Genomic DNA, 16,119 nt, shown 5'->3' with positions numbered 1-16,119 from the left:
TTAGTTCTCATCAGGAGTCCTCACCCTTGTAATCACACCAGCAATTATGTTTTAAAGCATAGAACGTGCCAGCAACTCACTGTGATGAGCTCTGAAATGGATGCAAATGGACATTCTGGCAGAGAAATAGGGATGACTTCTAACTTTTCCCACTTAATTCCAGTACTGCTGTCCTAACCCATCACTCTTTGGATAAAATTCTTCTTCCTTGCTTCAATATCATAAATCAGAGTCTCCAAACTTCACTAATGTCTCCGAGGCAGGGAAATAGCATTGACTTCCCTTTAAGGTTTTTTCTGAGGAGAGAGTTCTTTGTATTGAGAATAGATAGGCCTAGATACTTTAAGTGATAGAATCCACAAGGCTTCTCTGTGGTTGAGTCAATGTGGTTGGAATAGGATGGAGGTGGGATTTATTCAGATATCCCATGATTTTATGTAATGTTGGAACCCCCAAACTAGAATGGAATCCTAGATCTAGATTGGCATTAGAAGTTTTCAGACTGATGAATCTACATCTTATTCATGTCCCAAATATTTGGTAGGTGTAAGAAAGAATTGCCCACTGGTTAAGGAGCACCTGATAGTACGGTAGCTCCTTAACAGTTAGTGTGTGTTGAGATCACTGGGCACCCCCTACAGAAGTGGGGACATACAGAATATAGAAAAACAGCTAAGTTGGAAGATTAATTGAACTGGGACAGAGAACAGATAAGTACATTTTTTCATAACATTGATTCAGTTTGATCTCTCCAGCTGCCTACTCAGTCCCTATAAGGGAAGAGAAGCTCCAGTCTTCTATTTTCTATAGAAAGAGTCCTAATTCTTAACCTGCCCTACAAGGTATTGAATTTAGAAACTCACAAACTACACACTCATGTGACTGCTTATTAAAAATAATTCCTACCTAGGAGTCCTATCTCTGCATCACATGAGCCTTAAATAAAAGCAGTTAGAGGATGAGATGGTTTAAATGTCTTTATACTCTGGGACCTGCATTTTTACTCCTTTCTGTTACGCTCAGTGTTCTTTGCTCTCTCCCTCTTCTATATCATGACTATCTTCTCCTGTATTATTATTCCCAGGAAAAGAAATGAGAATCCTAATGTAAACTAGGTGTTTAAATGTATAAATCCCTAATATGGCTTAATATGTCACCTTTCCTGGGATTATTTGCATCTAGATGACAGATGAGCAGCTCAGTGCTAGAGGAATAAATGCATGTAGGAAGCCAGTAGTTGGAAGTGGGGCAGGAAATGAAAAGGAAAGGTCCTCTCAGGACCTCTGAAGTCACACCATGCATGGATCATATACCATTTGTAAGGTCAGACCCATTCCAGTGTAACTGTCCACCTTTAGCTGCTTGTCATCCATAATCAGTTCCTTAGACAGAAAGAAGAGTCTCTGACACTCAGGTGAAGAATGCAAATGCTCTACCACAAAGTGTCTGGCAGTCTATGGAGCACACATTTCTTATATGGCTTTGGGCTCAGAGAGCACAGAAGTTATGGCCACAAGAGCTGGAAATGCCCAATGCATTCATCAATAGCACTGCAGCTGCATTATGTATGCACACATATGAACGCTTCCTAACACACCAGACAGACACAAGCAACGACAGGGCTTTCTTACAAAGATGGGGATTAAAAGAATAAAGTGAGTTCTGGAATAGCATTTTTCCAAAGGCTACTGCCCAAACAATCTGGTTATTCTGTCCCTAAATCTTGAACTAACTAAAAGCCAAACAAAAAGCAAAAACAAAGAAACCCTAATTCTTAAGTGAGATGCGCAGGTGACCAGCACGCTGCAATTTTGGTAGCAGTTTCTTCACCTCCCACGTGGAGAATTCCACCTTGGGCAACTCCCCATGGCCACAGAAGACTGGGCAGGTGATAATCACTTAATTGTATAGAAGACTCCTATTTTATCACATTACACATGCGTTTTGGCACTACTGACACCACCAACACTTAATGGAATCATTTGGGATGTCCCCCCCCGCCAATCACAACATGGCTGTGGCCAGTACGGGGGGCTCTACATCAATAATGTTTCCCATGTTCTGGCTAAGGATATACAGTGACATACTTTGAAATTACGAGATCCACAGTACATGCATCACTCTGAAGGGTGTGCACATTCTTGACTCAGGCAAATTTAAGGGGAACATCATCTGAGGTTGGTGGAAATGCTGAGATTTAAGCATTGCCACTGAAAGGATACAGGATCACACCCAGCAACCCACTTCCCGGTGGAAGGGAATGATAGAGGACACCAAAGATAGAAAGCACGGATTCTAAAGAAAATTGGAACAGTTGGTGCTCTCGAGGGTGTCTGTGGAATCTCACAGTTTTGGATAGATCGGGTCTTTGTCCAGACCCATCTGTGGAATAGAAGGGGCTTACTGCTGAATTCATCCTCATGCATTTTACTGGCTTGTTATTTTGGAATGAAGTAACATCTACAACTTGACAATGCTTGGCCGTCCTTTCTTTAAGTTTTCTTGAGCAGGCCATGAATACCTTATTTGGTCCCAATTCAAACATCCAGCTGAAGAGAAATGATCAAGGGGGCCAAAGAAAAGGTTTAGAAAAATGAAATTATCCAGCTAACAGCTTTTGACGAAGGGAAGATAGGACAAAATAGGATGTAACATCTTGCATAAATGGATTTGGACATTTCATCCCATGGTAGATAGAGAGAGGCTGCCACCCTTCACAAAACAAATAATCCAGTGAAAGAAATTCTGTTTGTCTGGTTAATCCAAGGTCAGGTTATGAATCCCTGGCTCAAGGCAAATAGCACCTTCCTGAGGGCAGAAATGAGGACAGGGCAAGATAAAGTCACTATTGGCACCGTCCCTCACATAGCCACCCTTCTACCTCTAAAACCAACTTCTGCAACCTTTCTAAGAGAATCATCTGGCCACTGAGTTTTGAGCAGATCTGGTAATCTTTTCTAGAAAAGCATGCATATTTGTAAGACATATATCCAGTGCTACCTCCCTGTAACCAGATATCACATGCTTCAAAGAGTAGACTTAGTGGGAATTTTCTGGGTGTGCTTGCAGTGCTGATACCTAGGGAGTGAGGGAGGGAGTCAGGAGGGGGCTGGTACTCAAGTACTAGGAAGAAAAGAGTTGGTTTGAGATGGTTGTTAAACATCACAAGGGGTTATTTGGGAGATTTCTCAGTACTGAGCTTCCTTAAGCCTCCCAGCCACATCAAGACTGAGGGTTGATTTGACCTCAATTCTGATTTAAGCCCTTTTGGGAATCTTTCCTACCCTAGGTGCTGACAGGGAAAATATGGTGCCACCAGCTTGACTTTGCATGGAATGCTGGTAATCTGCGGTCTACCTAGGAGACAGGAGCGGGACCTGGGTTTTGCTTAGAGCCAAACTGGACCCAGCACCAAGCCCAGGCGGACGGGCATGAACACGTCTCACGGACCAAGAAGACTGGTGAGGTGGGGAGGCATGGACACAAAGTATTTTTCCCTGGCTTTTTCACCACAGTGGCCTCCATTCGCATACACTTGTCCCCAGACACCCTGAAGCAAAAGCCATACAAAACAATTCCCCCAATGGAAAATGAAAACCCATAACAAAACACTTTTCCCCCTCTTCATTCCCATCCCCACCCCACTCCCTCCAGCCCACCACCCTGAATACTCACAAGAGAACACTTTATCTATACAAAATCAATTAGAAAACAAAATATTTACATATGAAATAAACACCATCTTGATTTCTGTCACCAGTGGAGACCGACAGAGCCCCCTTTGTTCTAGATTGCTGTTCGCTAGGTTTAGTTGGTTTGGTTTTTTTATTTGAAAGGGGTGAGGTAAGAGGAAGAGTGAGGGGAGGAGCCCCTGACATTGGACAGAGTCAGGGTGAAGCAATGTTTGTATGGCCCTTCTCCTTCTTCCTCCTGGAGACGCCTCACGCCCTCTGTCCTCTCTCTCAAAGTCTTTCCTTGAATCTAAGGTAAAGCACTCCGCGCTCCTCTCTCCAAATCTGTGAGAGGTTCAGCCCCTTGCCCCCAGGTTCATTTTAGAAAGAAAACATAGCTTTACAAGGCCTTCAGTTGGCTTTAAAATGGAAGATACTGAGGTAAAAATCAAGGAGGAGGACAGGGGACGACAGTCAAGGGCGGGGAATGAGGAAGGGTAGTGAGTCAGGGCAAACAGGAAGGCAAAGAGCAGCCCTGGAGGGTGTGACTTGAAGAGACATGGCAGCTTCCTTCCAGAGGAGGATGAGCACCTTTCTGGTTTATGTGTCCTGTGTGCAACATGGAGATCCTGCAGTCAAGCTTCCAAACAGACCCGGGGCTCTTTGGCTGCCACCCTGGGTAAGGGGAGGAAGGCAGGACAGTGGAGCTGACCCACAGAACACCCCTTCCCCAAGTTTCAGGACCGGCAGTGACAAATATTCATTTCCTTTCGCAAGTGTCCAACTTAGTGAAGGGGGCATCACATCTGCCAGTACCCTTATCCCTGGAGTTTTATATATATATATATATATATATATATATATATATATATATACACACACACACACATATATATATATATTTTTATTCTTGAATGGTACACCTGGGAGGGAAAGAAGGTGTTGCAGGAAGGTGGAAGGGCCTCTACTGAGAGTGTCCACATTGGGCTCAATGTCACATTCTTAGGGAGCCAGACCCAGTGGGGTAGTGAGGGAGTCCCTCCCCTCCTACCCTCTGCACTTCCAAATCTCTTCCCTTCCCTCCATGTCTCCTGAGCTGTACTCATGGAGCAAGCTCATCCCCCTTAGCCGTCTGTTCCCTATCAGTTGTGATCAATTCTATGGCACAAGTTCTCCTAGCTCCAGGTTAAGTAAGAAGGGATCAAAGCATTGAAAACATCCCCCTCTCTCACTTACCCTACCACACACAACTTGCCTATTCTTCCAGTCTGACTTAGCCCCTCCCCAAATCCTGGCCAGCTGAAGGTGTGAAAAGCTCAGTAAAGCTTTAGAGGATCTTTTGCTCTCGAGTGTGTGCTGAAGAATTATGGCTGCTTCTATTTCCCTTTAGCCTTCCTGGAAGGTTCTTGGTCAAAGCAGGTTGAACCACAGAGGAGTTACTTTTGTACCTTGCTCTTGTAGGATTGTTCATCACCTTTTTGTCTAGACCACGTCATCTTCTCTGTCAAGAACTTCCATCCTCCTCATTCAGGAAGGGTGAAGGGGAGAGACAGCCAACATTCAGGTAACATACGACCAGCTCTGTTTGTATATAAGCCAAACTGAGCACACCGTTTAGGGACGTTGAAAGAAACGGCATCATGAGTCAAGGTTGCCTTGTCTACACATACAGGCCCTTGACTGCGTGCCTGTGTAGACGACAGGCACATGCAAGTGTATGCGAACACTCATGCACATGCAGTCCATCCTCTCTTGCCTCGAATGCACCATGGAGCACGGCTCTGACGTGCTCTCCGTCATCCACCCATGACCTCTCTGTCCCAGTTCACCACCAACGGGTCTCATGGAATGGAAACGAACATTTTTTTTTTTTTTTGGCTTATATAGAAACACACATGGCCTCCTGCCCTCTGCGTGGCACACGATCCCTAAATAGACGCCACCAAAGTGACAAGAATTTAGCAAAAGCCTCTTTGCATTCACAGCCAGTATGCTAAATGGTCGTATTTGGACGCTTTTGCTTTCTCACCTAAACCTAAAGGTCCATTTGGGAAGAGCTATCCTGTGCTCACGTGGCCTCCTTTTGCTTCTCCCTGCTTCACTCCAAGTGGGTGGCAAACAGTCCTTCGGTGCTGGGAGGAAGCCTGCACGCAGCCACTTCCCTTCTCCACTCTGCCCTCCCAGTGCTGTGCTGAGCGAGCCCACTGTATTCTTTCCCGGGACCAGGAACGCCTGACAGGTGGGGAGGGAGTAGAGAACTAGAAAGGGAGAAGAGACGGTGCTGGTCACCAGGGTTGCCCTCCGAAGGAATCAGAACTCCAGGATTCCGTAAATAAAAGAAAACGACAAGAAAGGAGCAAATGGGAACCAAGTTCACCCCCGTCACCCTCCGTGACATGCGCACCACATGCCCACAGCCCCACCCTCCCGTACCCACCTTAAAACCTCTCTCTTCCCTCACTCAGACATCAGACTCAATACTAGAAAGTTTCTCATAAACATGCCCATTGCTGGAGCCATTGAAAGCCCTGGGGTTTTTGTTGTTAGGCACACAGGGGTTGGACTGGTTCCCTATACAGATGTCTTTCTGGAAACGGCCTGGCACAGCCCCGTGAAGGGCCGAGACCACTGGCTTGTTGGTGACAAGGGCGCGGAAGTCTGGCCTGGCTTTCGGTGCCCCCGCCACCGTGGGCTGCCTGAAGAAGTAGGATTTGCTGCCATGGAGCAAGCACTGGTCGTCCCCAAAAGTGGGGATGAAAGGGTTTTGCGTGACCCGGTCAGGGTAGAGCGACTTGCTGAGCATGTAGCCGCTGCCGGGGTTGTTGTGGTGGTGGTGGCCGGCAGTGGGAACTGAGGACTTGTTGTTGGCAAAGGTGCTCTCGCCAGCTGGCATCTCAAACATGTGGGCGTAGGGACTCCCGTCCAGGAACCGGCCCTTGTCTTTCAGGCTCACGCTGCGCGGGGCCAAGGCGGCTTCTTCCTTCTGCAGGTCCACGAAGGTGTCATAGGAGTGCTGCCGGCGCAGTTTGTTCCGGGTCTTCTTCTGGGCCTTGGAGTTGGTCGGGCTCTGGGGGTACTTGGCGCTGGGGGCGTTTGACGGCACCGCCACGGGAGCAGCTGGCTGGTCCAGCTCCTGCAGGGAGTTGTCCTCGCTGATGTCGTACAGGTTGCCTGCTTTCTTGCAAGCCTCGCACCGGATGCACGCCTGCCTGCCCGAGTTCTGCCCGGTCACTGTCGTGGAGTAATTGTGCAGCTTGGAGGGGCAGCTGCGGCAGAAGTTGCCCCCGGAGCGGTCCTCCCAATCCACGTTGGTCAGGTTCTTCTCCCAGGGTGCCGGGACCCCGCTGACCACGCCGTGCTTGTCGCCCGCCCCGTGTTTGACGTGAGACCTGTTGGTACAGGGCCCGCCTCCGCTGACCGAGTCTCGCTTGAAGTCATCGCTCTGCTCCTTGTAGATATCCGTCAGGTCCACGTGCTCCCAGTGCGGGGAGTTCTCCTTTGGGCGGAACTGGTCCAGGTAGAAGTCCCGGAGCCCTTCCTTGTCCCTGAAGTAGCGCTTGTGGTCAGGGGAGCGGGGCGGCCGGCGGCGGTAGGCCAGCTCGATCTCGTCAAACTCCCGTCGGGACTTGGCCGAGGCCGGCCGCTTCTTTAGGCTGTCCTTGTATTGCTGCTTACGCCTCTTGGCGGCGTTGCCCTCGATGTTTCCGTAGGTGACCGTGTGCGTGGATATGTCGGACACGTCGGAGCGGATCAGGTCATCGTGGCCGCTGTAGCGGTCGCTCTTGAAGGAGAATTTGCCGTACAGGTCGCTTAGCTGGCTGTGTTTGGAGGAGGGTAGGCCAATGTCCAGGGGCTTCTTGCTGATGGACCGTGGCTGGGTGGTGAAGGGCGGGTTGTCGCAGTCGTAGAGCCCGTCGATGGAGCTGGCGCTGCCGATGCTGTGGGGCCGGTGGTGGTGGTGATAGTGGTCTTGGTACACGTTGCTGTCCTTCAGCTGCAGGTTACCAAAAGTTCTCTCCACCTCACTGATGTAGTCGCTGAAGAGGTTCTCCTCGCACGGCGGGTTATTGTAGGATTTGCAGTCGGAATGCGTGAAGCTGCGGCGGTGCTCAGAGATGTCATAGACGGATGACTCCCGTCGGATGAAGTCCAGGGCGCTCTGGGGGGAGCCGTTCACACCAGACAGGTTGGCCATGTTCTTGGCCGTGCGCAGCAGGCGCAGGATGTTGGAGTGTGTGTTGTTCATGGTCGCGGTGGGGGAATTCATCACGGACTGGCGCTCCTCGATAGCCACTCCATGGATGCAGCTGTAGATACCCTGGAGCAGGAAGAGGAGGAGACGGGTCAGGTCTCCAGCAAGGCTGGAAATGACCACAGACAACGCTCGCCCTCCACCCCACCCCCCCCACTACTAACTGTCTTGCTGGAGAAGAAAAGTCAGGGAAAGCCTGAAACAGCCTTAGTATACTCAGAGGATGATGTGGCTAGAAGCTTGCCTGATTTGTCTCTTGAATTGGGCAGGTTTCATATCATGAGCTAAGCTTAGTGGCCAGGCTCTCTGAGAGGGGACAAGGCCAGTCCAAGTGACTTGAGCAAACAGACTGGAATCATAAGACATGACATTCTATGCCGCCACTCCACCATCGACTTGCATTGATTTTCCTTCCTAGGCCTAGGTTTCCGCATCTTAAAAATGAGGCCGTGATATCAATGGATGGCAAAAATTATCGTCAGCTGCCTGGAAATCGACAGCCATGCACCACGGGTGTTGGGGCTGTTCTGCCCTGGACGGCCACCCTTGGCTGACGGCACAGCATGGGGGAGCTCCAAGCTCACAAGAGCCACTCTTTCCCAGCTCTGACAAATTTTGAGTGGCTTTTAGGATTTTGGTCACCCAAAGAACGGCTGAGCAGTTCTCTTCTTGAGCCAAGCATGAACCAAATTCACAGAGAGAGTCCGAGAGCCCTGGGGTCAAAGAAGGATTTTTCTCCTGCTGTGCCCTACACCGTGGGAGGGCAGAGCTAGGAGAGATATCAAGTACTAAATAGGAATAAATAATTCCCTTGTTGAACCTTTCATTTATTCTCCTTAGCTCCTGGTTTCCTTCTTATACTTTCTCACTTGCTTAATCTTATCATACATAATTAATATCGTGACAAATTAGTATTGATTGAGAACTCCCTGGTGCAGCTCTGTGTACCGGGCCTTGAAGAACACCGTCCAGGAGAGGTAATGGGTTGGGGTCAAGTCCCAAGTTAAGCTAACCTGCTAATGTCTTGCTCCCTGCCTTGAAAAGTGGACACATTTGGAACTTTTCTCTCTGGCAAGGGAAATATGTGAAAGGGAGGTCATTTGAACTGGGTCTTTGAAACAAAGGGGATTGATTTGGAAGGGAAATTATCCCGACAGATGGGGAAGAGAGCAGAGAAGATTAGAACGGAGAATTGCAGCTAAGTGGGAAAGAAGAGAGGTTTAGGGGAGGTGAGCCTCGCCATCTCAGAGGGCAGTAGGGAGACACGAGATCTTCAAGGTAAGGTTACTCTCCTTGCTTTCTAACCCTTCTTGATTATGGCCAAGGGAAAGTGCCGAGTGCTTTTCCTCTGCAGAGGCCTTAATTGCACGGCAGTCCCATGAATGGGATTTCTATTACAGGCCACCAGCTCCCACTGCTCCTGCCAGCAGCCTATCTGGGACCTTAGAAAGGACCACACAGTGGAGCAATGTGGCTCAGGGACCACACGTTCCTTCCTCCTGCTTACTTACTGAATCGCTTGAATCAGCTCACAATCAGAGAGGAAACTGTTCTCTATCACTAAAATACTATAGGAAAATGATGAAAAGACAGAACAACTTAATGAGAAATCCATTTTCTTACATAACTCCATTAGAGCCGAAGTTAGTTACAGCTGAAATCCAGACCTCTATTCTAAAAGGACAACTGAGGTCACTTCTCATGACTGAATCCCATAACCATACTGACAAAATTAAAAGACACCTGCTTTTTTCCCCCTACCCCTCCCTGTGATCCTCTGTTCATATTGAAAACTGAGTTCCAAATCCTCACTTTTGACTAGAAACTTAGCAAAGACCTAAATAAAGAACAACTTAAGAGTTATATTCTTGTTCCAATTAAGGAAGTTTCTGGAATGTGAATTTCTTATGGGTCAGTACTTACTTCAGCAGGTTCTGTAAAGCTCTTTAACCCCCCATAAGTCACACGTGTTTAAAGCAGCGAGGAACAGTGAACTACCAAGAATATATCTTTGTATGTCAGAATAAGAGAGATACATTACATTTCACTATTTGAATAGAGATGTGATTTAAAAAAAAAAGATTAAATGATTAATACAGCCCATACAGAATTAACTAATGGTGATGGAAGGCATTTGGAAGAAGGCCAAATTTTTCATTTTGATAGATCTGCCAGTTCTTATTGAGAACCAAATGCCCAAGCCCCACACACAAAGCTGTTTCTTGAACGAAAAACAGTATCACCCGTTTTTGTTTTTGAGCCACCTGAAATTATATCCCCCAACCCCCTGGGGAAACATACATGACGTAGTTCCTGGCTTTAGCTGCACAGGGCTGGAGTTAGTGCCCTCCTGGGTCTCTCTGCTTTGCACAGTGCTAAACTAAGCTATCCTTCACAAGCTCCCGGCACCTCAATCAAACCACTTACTCTGCTGATGGAGAAGACCATGCCAGGCTTGCCAGAGCAGACACCCATAAAGCAGTGCCGGAACTGCCAATAGAAAAGGTGTTCACAGATGAAGGTGATGAGACTGAGAGCCATGGCTGCGCCCAACATGTAGAAGACGCCCGCCATGTTGTCAATGTCCAGCTGGCTGCTCATGACCTCATTCTTTTCGTTGTGGCAAATGCCAGTGAGCCAGAGAGCTTCCAACTCCTCCATCTCCCCTGGAGACACGGCAGGAAGGAAAACGGGTAAAGAGAGAAGACAGAAGAGCAGAGAAAGGGGACAAGAAGGGGTATTGGGGAAGACAGAGAAAAACATGAGAGACAAAGAGACAAGGGGACAGAAAGAAAATTAATAGGGAACGTTCCCAGTAATTTTATTAATACCACTATATATTAACTCATCAATATACTCAACATGTATTCAGTGACAGCTTAATGGGGATACCGCAGTGACACAAAGATATGAGGCATTACCCCCTACTCTCCATTATCTATCCAGTGCCAACTGGTATATAAATAATCAATATGACTAGCAATATGCAGGTAACAGGGGTTCAAATTCCTAAGAGTAATTTTGTGGATGGGGTGGCCAGGGGGTTTTCATGAGGAAGGCAGGACTTGCAGGTAGACATAGCGAATGGGTGAATTTTAATTTATCTTGCATAAAAAGGCACTCCAGGCAGCAAAAATGGCATGATCAAGGGGGAGAAGGTGGGAAAACACAAGGCTTGTTTGGAAAGACAGGCAGAACAGCTCAACCAGAGTAAAAGGAGGCAAAGGAAGCTGAACAAAAAAGGTTGAAGCAAGATTGCTAAGGGCTTGAGTATCAGACTAAGTAAGCACTTTGTATTTTATTTTGCAGAGAGTAAGAAAGAACATTAATCAAACACGAGATTCAGAAAATTGCTCTTGAAAATATGCAAATCAGATTGGGCTGGGGCAGGAGGGACAGAGAGAGATAAGCAGAGAGATTGACTGACTCCCCACGGACCCTCACACTTACTGATCTCTTGTTGCAGAGGGAAATAGAAATATTAAGAGTAGGGGGGAGCGAGCTTGAATCAAACGAGACCACCAAATTCAGACCTGCCTCCTTGTAACACCACTTAGAGAAGCTTTGATTAATTCAACTGATGCCGGGGACAATAACCTTTATCCACTTCACTGGATATGAGGAATTAGCAAGGCAGAAACCTTAGACAAAAGGAAAATGAAGGAATCCACGTGCCCTAGAAGGCATCTAATTCTAGGCAAACAAAATTCTGAAAATCTCATGAAGGAAACTGCCCGTTCTAATTAATTCCAGTTTGGCTAAAACTTTGAACTTTGCATAAACCGACTAGAGCTTTGGCAAATTCTCCCAGTCATCTCTACTGCTGTCCTTCCTCATAGACAGAGGCTCTGTTATTGCTTTTGAGTGAGAGCTACATGAGAATTATAGAAGCCCTCATACCAACACGGCCTGTTAGCACTCCAGCTAGAACTCCCTCGTCTTTCCAATGTTAACCAAATCACTTTTCACTCATTTCTTTGATCAAACTATGATTTTCCTAACTAGTGGAACAGCCAACTTCACCCAGATCTGAAAATCCAGCTGTGTTCTTCTGCCTCTCATCTCATCCCTAACAGCAAAGGTTCTGTAGACATAATTTAGAGAACTGCCCGGCTAATGGCCTGTGGGGCCAAGCAGAGTCAGGCTGCTCATCCATAACTGGATTAGCTTCCTGATTAGCTAACAGGAAGAGTAGGTACTCTAGACACCCAAGTGAAGAGGGATGCAGAAGACATGAGTATAATGAGATTGGAGATGAGATTTTTTTTTCAAAGCAAGCTGGCTGCTCCGTCTCCTACCAGAATGACACTGGGGAGTCCCTTATGAGTGTCTGCCTCAGAGGACCCGGTCCCTGATTCCTACCTCTTCTAGCTGAAAGAGCAAGATGGGAGAGAGGGAAGAATGGATAGGTGGCCACAAGTATACTTCTCTGCCCTTCCTCTGGACGGGCAGAAAAAAGCAGAGACCTTTCCGAAGTTCTACCCGCTGCTCCGGCCACATGTGAGAAGATTGTTTGGAACACCTAATACTAACTTCTCTTACTTTATCCCTGAAAGTTTGATCATACCCTGCAATCCTGAGACATATCTCCTTGACCAACTTCTCTAATCCTCCCTCCCAAATTTCACCCAGTTATGGGTTGAATTGTGTCTCCCCCTCCGGCCCCGGCCAAACCTCCTCCTCTCCTGCCAAATTCCTCTGTTGGAAGTCCTAAGCCCCAGTCCCTTGAAATGTGACTTTATTTGGAAATGAGGTAACTGCAGATGGAATTAGTTAAGAGGAGGTCATCCTGGAGTAGGGTGGGCCCCTAATCCACTATAATTGGCATTCTTAAAAATGGCGGAAATCAGACATACACATGTAGAGACAGACAGCAGGCACGTAGGGAAAATGCCATGTGAACATGAAGGCAAAGATGGGGTGATGTGTCTACAAGTGAAGGAATGCTCAAGGTTGCCAGCAAACCACCATGAGCTAGGGGAGAGGCATGGAACAGATTCTCCCTCGAGGCCCTCAGAAGGAACCAATGCTGACACTTTGATCTTAAGACTTCTGGCCTCCAGAACTGTGAGCCAAATTTCTATTATTTAAGTCACTCAGCTGTGGTACTTTGTTATGGCAGTCCTAGGACTCTCATACCTACCGCCCAAGTTTCTCAATATACTGTGACATACTTTTCTGGAAAGGCAGGGGTTATAGGAGTGGAAAAGAAAGAAGGGCTGGTGTTTTGGACCGGCCATCAGAAGAGCCACCATCTTTGACTCACCATCTCCGAATAGCTGCAGGATAGCAAGGTCCACCTGGCGCTTCCACCCAGAATCTTTTTGGATGGCAATGCCATAACCAGTGGAAGCAAAGACCTTTCCACTGCCAATGGTCACCAGCTTGCAGCCTTCATCTCTGCCTGCCATGTAGTTCAGCACTGCTGCATCATAGATGAAGGCATCCAGTTTCCTGTGCAAAAAAGAAGCAAACAAACAATCCAGTGGAGGAATTTTAGGACAAAACTACCTATGGGGCCATTAATATGAAGCAGTAGCGTTCTAGCAAACGATGGGGAGAACTGGTTTAAAGTAAGGCTCGAGTTGGAACTCAGCCAGAATCTAAAGCCTAAATAAATCCCAGGCTGTTCTTTATGTGATTTCAGGTTGAAAGGCGGAGTTTTTCCCTCCCACTGGGAAGGATGAGAATGTAAGTCGGGCCTGAAGCCAACTCATAAGCTGTGTCTGAAAGGAGAAGGAGTAAAAAGGAATCAATAAAAATAATAACCAAAATAATGAAAAGTAACCATCACGATGATAACAACAAATAACATGGGTTAGATTTATATAACATTTTTCATTTCTCAGTTCATTACAGTCCAGAGTGGGGATAAGTGTAGGTGTATATGTTTCAATAGCTGCACAATGCTATTTTTGCGGTCAGAAAGGTTTCAATATTCTGTTTTGCAGCACAAGGAAAGAAATGAGTAGTCGGGGTGGTCGCAGCACAGGCTTGTGTTAAGAGCAAATGTGCGCAACTACAGCAGAACCCAACATACAGAATTCAGATCTCTCAAGTTCCGAAACATCTAAGAATCTCATTTTATATACTGTGCTTTCCAAGGAAGGAATATGTAGGGAAGGGAGTAAGACTAGGGGTCAGGGCAGGAAGGCCTGGACCAATATTTCAAACCAACATTGAAACACATCAAAAGTAGAGAAAGAAATCCAGATACAGCCACATAGGTAGCCACATATAGAGAGGCCTGCAAGGAAGAAAGGCATGCATCCTTCTCTTCACTTTTACAAGGTAAGTTAGCTTTATCCCTCCTTGAGAAAAAATAAGCCCTTCCTGGTATAAGCTACAGAACATTTTCCAAAAAGCCCATGAGTACCTGATAGAAAAGTGGCACACCAAAAAACCCCGAACTCTGATATGACTGACAATCGTGGTTGTACCAGGGGCCAGACGACCTACCAAGGTGGTCCTATGCCCAAGCTCAAATTCTGTCTCCCGATATCTGCTGTGACTTTATGGTGATAAGATAGACGCTAACAGTATTTAAGTAAACATGTATCTGGGTGGCTTTTCCAGAACCGGGGCCACTGGGAGGTCCAAGTGCTGCTAGTTATCATACAACACAGGAGATCAGTTACAAGACCCCTTCACTCCAAAGTCCCAACAGCTATAATGCTCAATTATCGGTCTTATTCCACAGCTGTGGCTTTGAGGGGCCAAATGAATAAAGGGACCAATGTGGCTGGGATTAGGCAAGCCAACATGTATGCAGTTCGTGGAGCTCCTTTCAACAAACAATACTTTCTAGAGTATAAAGCTGGATCAAAGACCACCAACAAAAGCTGGAACTGGAGATCAGTCAACACATTCTCACTCTTTGTTGTCTAAAAACCTTCACCCCTTTCCTCTTTCATTTCTCCCTTGTCCACAAGACACCAGAATCATCATTTTCACCTTCTGGTCAACAGGGCTTCGTTTCATGCGCAATACATGAACCTTAGCCTTGACTCTTCCTTTCTACTTTTATGGCTATTTCATTCCTGTTTCATGGTTACATTAATGCAAGTAGAATATAATTTGTAAAACAAAAATACATAAAAGTATATAATAGCATAGGAATCTTTGTGCACTGGCCTGAATTATATTGTCAAATTCAACTTGGAAATCCATAGGAAGCAAATGCAGTCTTCTTTGCTTTAACTTTGTCTGGCACCCAAGCATGATATATCTGATTCAGTGTACATTTAATAAATGTGAGAAACATATCAAAGACTCTGAGCTTGGAAGCAGTTCTTACCCTGTTTTCAGGGAGAGCAATGCATCATCTACACCCCTCTGGTTGAACTTTCCCATGTAGGCATGCATTTCTGCGTAGTTATTGCGAATGTTCCTCTCTGTGCTGCCATTGGGCACAGTCCCAAAGCGAAAAGGGGGTGAGAAGTCATTAGGTCTCTGGAACTGGAGAGAGAGAAAGAGAGTGAGAGGGAGAGGGAGAGAGAGAGAGAGAGAAAGAAAGAAAATGCTTCAGAAAATGTGAAGAGATATTAAGTTAGCATTTGTGGATTTATATGGAAGGGACCCAACTACAGTTCACCAAACAATGGCCCTCACGCAGGAATAGCAGATGCTAACTAAAAGAAGACTTCATCTCGATTTAATACGTATTGTTGAGAGCTTTATGTTAGCCCAATTCTGGATTAATCTATAACCTTTGCGTGTTCCATTTATACATACTGCACAAGACCAGTGATGATGGGAGTGTGCAGCTTAACTACAGTGGCTTAGTCACCTTTATGCTTGAAAACTGTGTAAAGTATGTTTCCCAGGCCTCTTAATTTAGGGGCTTAAATTCATTGTCATTGCACCATTTGCGGCTATAGGACCTTAGTGGGATGAGCTATAATGTAGTCCTAAACATAATTTATTGGGTATCAAATATATTTTGCTAAGAAATTTTCTCTTGACCTTCCTTGATGCATGGAAAGCCCATATTTATTCTATATGAGTTATAGAATAAATTGTAAAATCAAATACAGTTTTAATTATGTTCCTCCCCTTGCTTAAGAACTGGGAGTGGATCTCTAGTGCCCAGCATAACAAAGTGAAATCTCTTGGATTTTTCACACCTATGACATCAGCTTTATTTCTGGTATTGCCCTGCAATGAGTAAGTCTGTACTTTGCTTCCTGAACAAAT

General features: G+C 46.2%; 1 protein-coding gene across 1 annotated transcript in view; it reads right to left on the bottom strand.

Moving 5' to 3' along the window:
- Positions 1 to 6,132: 6,132 nt before the first annotated feature.
- Positions 6,133 to 16,119, bottom strand: part of GRIN2B (glutamate ionotropic receptor NMDA type subunit 2B) — a 417,812-nt gene continuing 407,825 nt past the window's right edge. Inside the window, exons 11-14 of the mRNA XM_021690583.1 lie at positions 15,221 to 15,381; positions 13,190 to 13,377; positions 10,351 to 10,589; positions 6,133 to 7,989 (exon numbers count right to left, since the gene is read on the bottom strand). Coding sequence (XP_021546258.1) covers positions 6,133 to 7,989; positions 10,351 to 10,589; positions 13,190 to 13,377; positions 15,221 to 15,381 — 2,445 coding nt within the window. The remainder of the gene's footprint in view (positions 7,990 to 10,350; positions 10,590 to 13,189; positions 13,378 to 15,220; positions 15,382 to 16,119) is intronic.

Source organism: Neomonachus schauinslandi, chromosome 5 (genome assembly GCF_002201575.2).
Source record: "Neomonachus schauinslandi chromosome 5, ASM220157v2, whole genome shotgun sequence".
NCBI classification, from domain to species: domain Eukaryota; kingdom Metazoa; phylum Chordata; class Mammalia; order Carnivora; family Phocidae; genus Neomonachus; species Neomonachus schauinslandi.
This window is presented reverse-complemented; position numbering and strand designations above follow the sequence as displayed.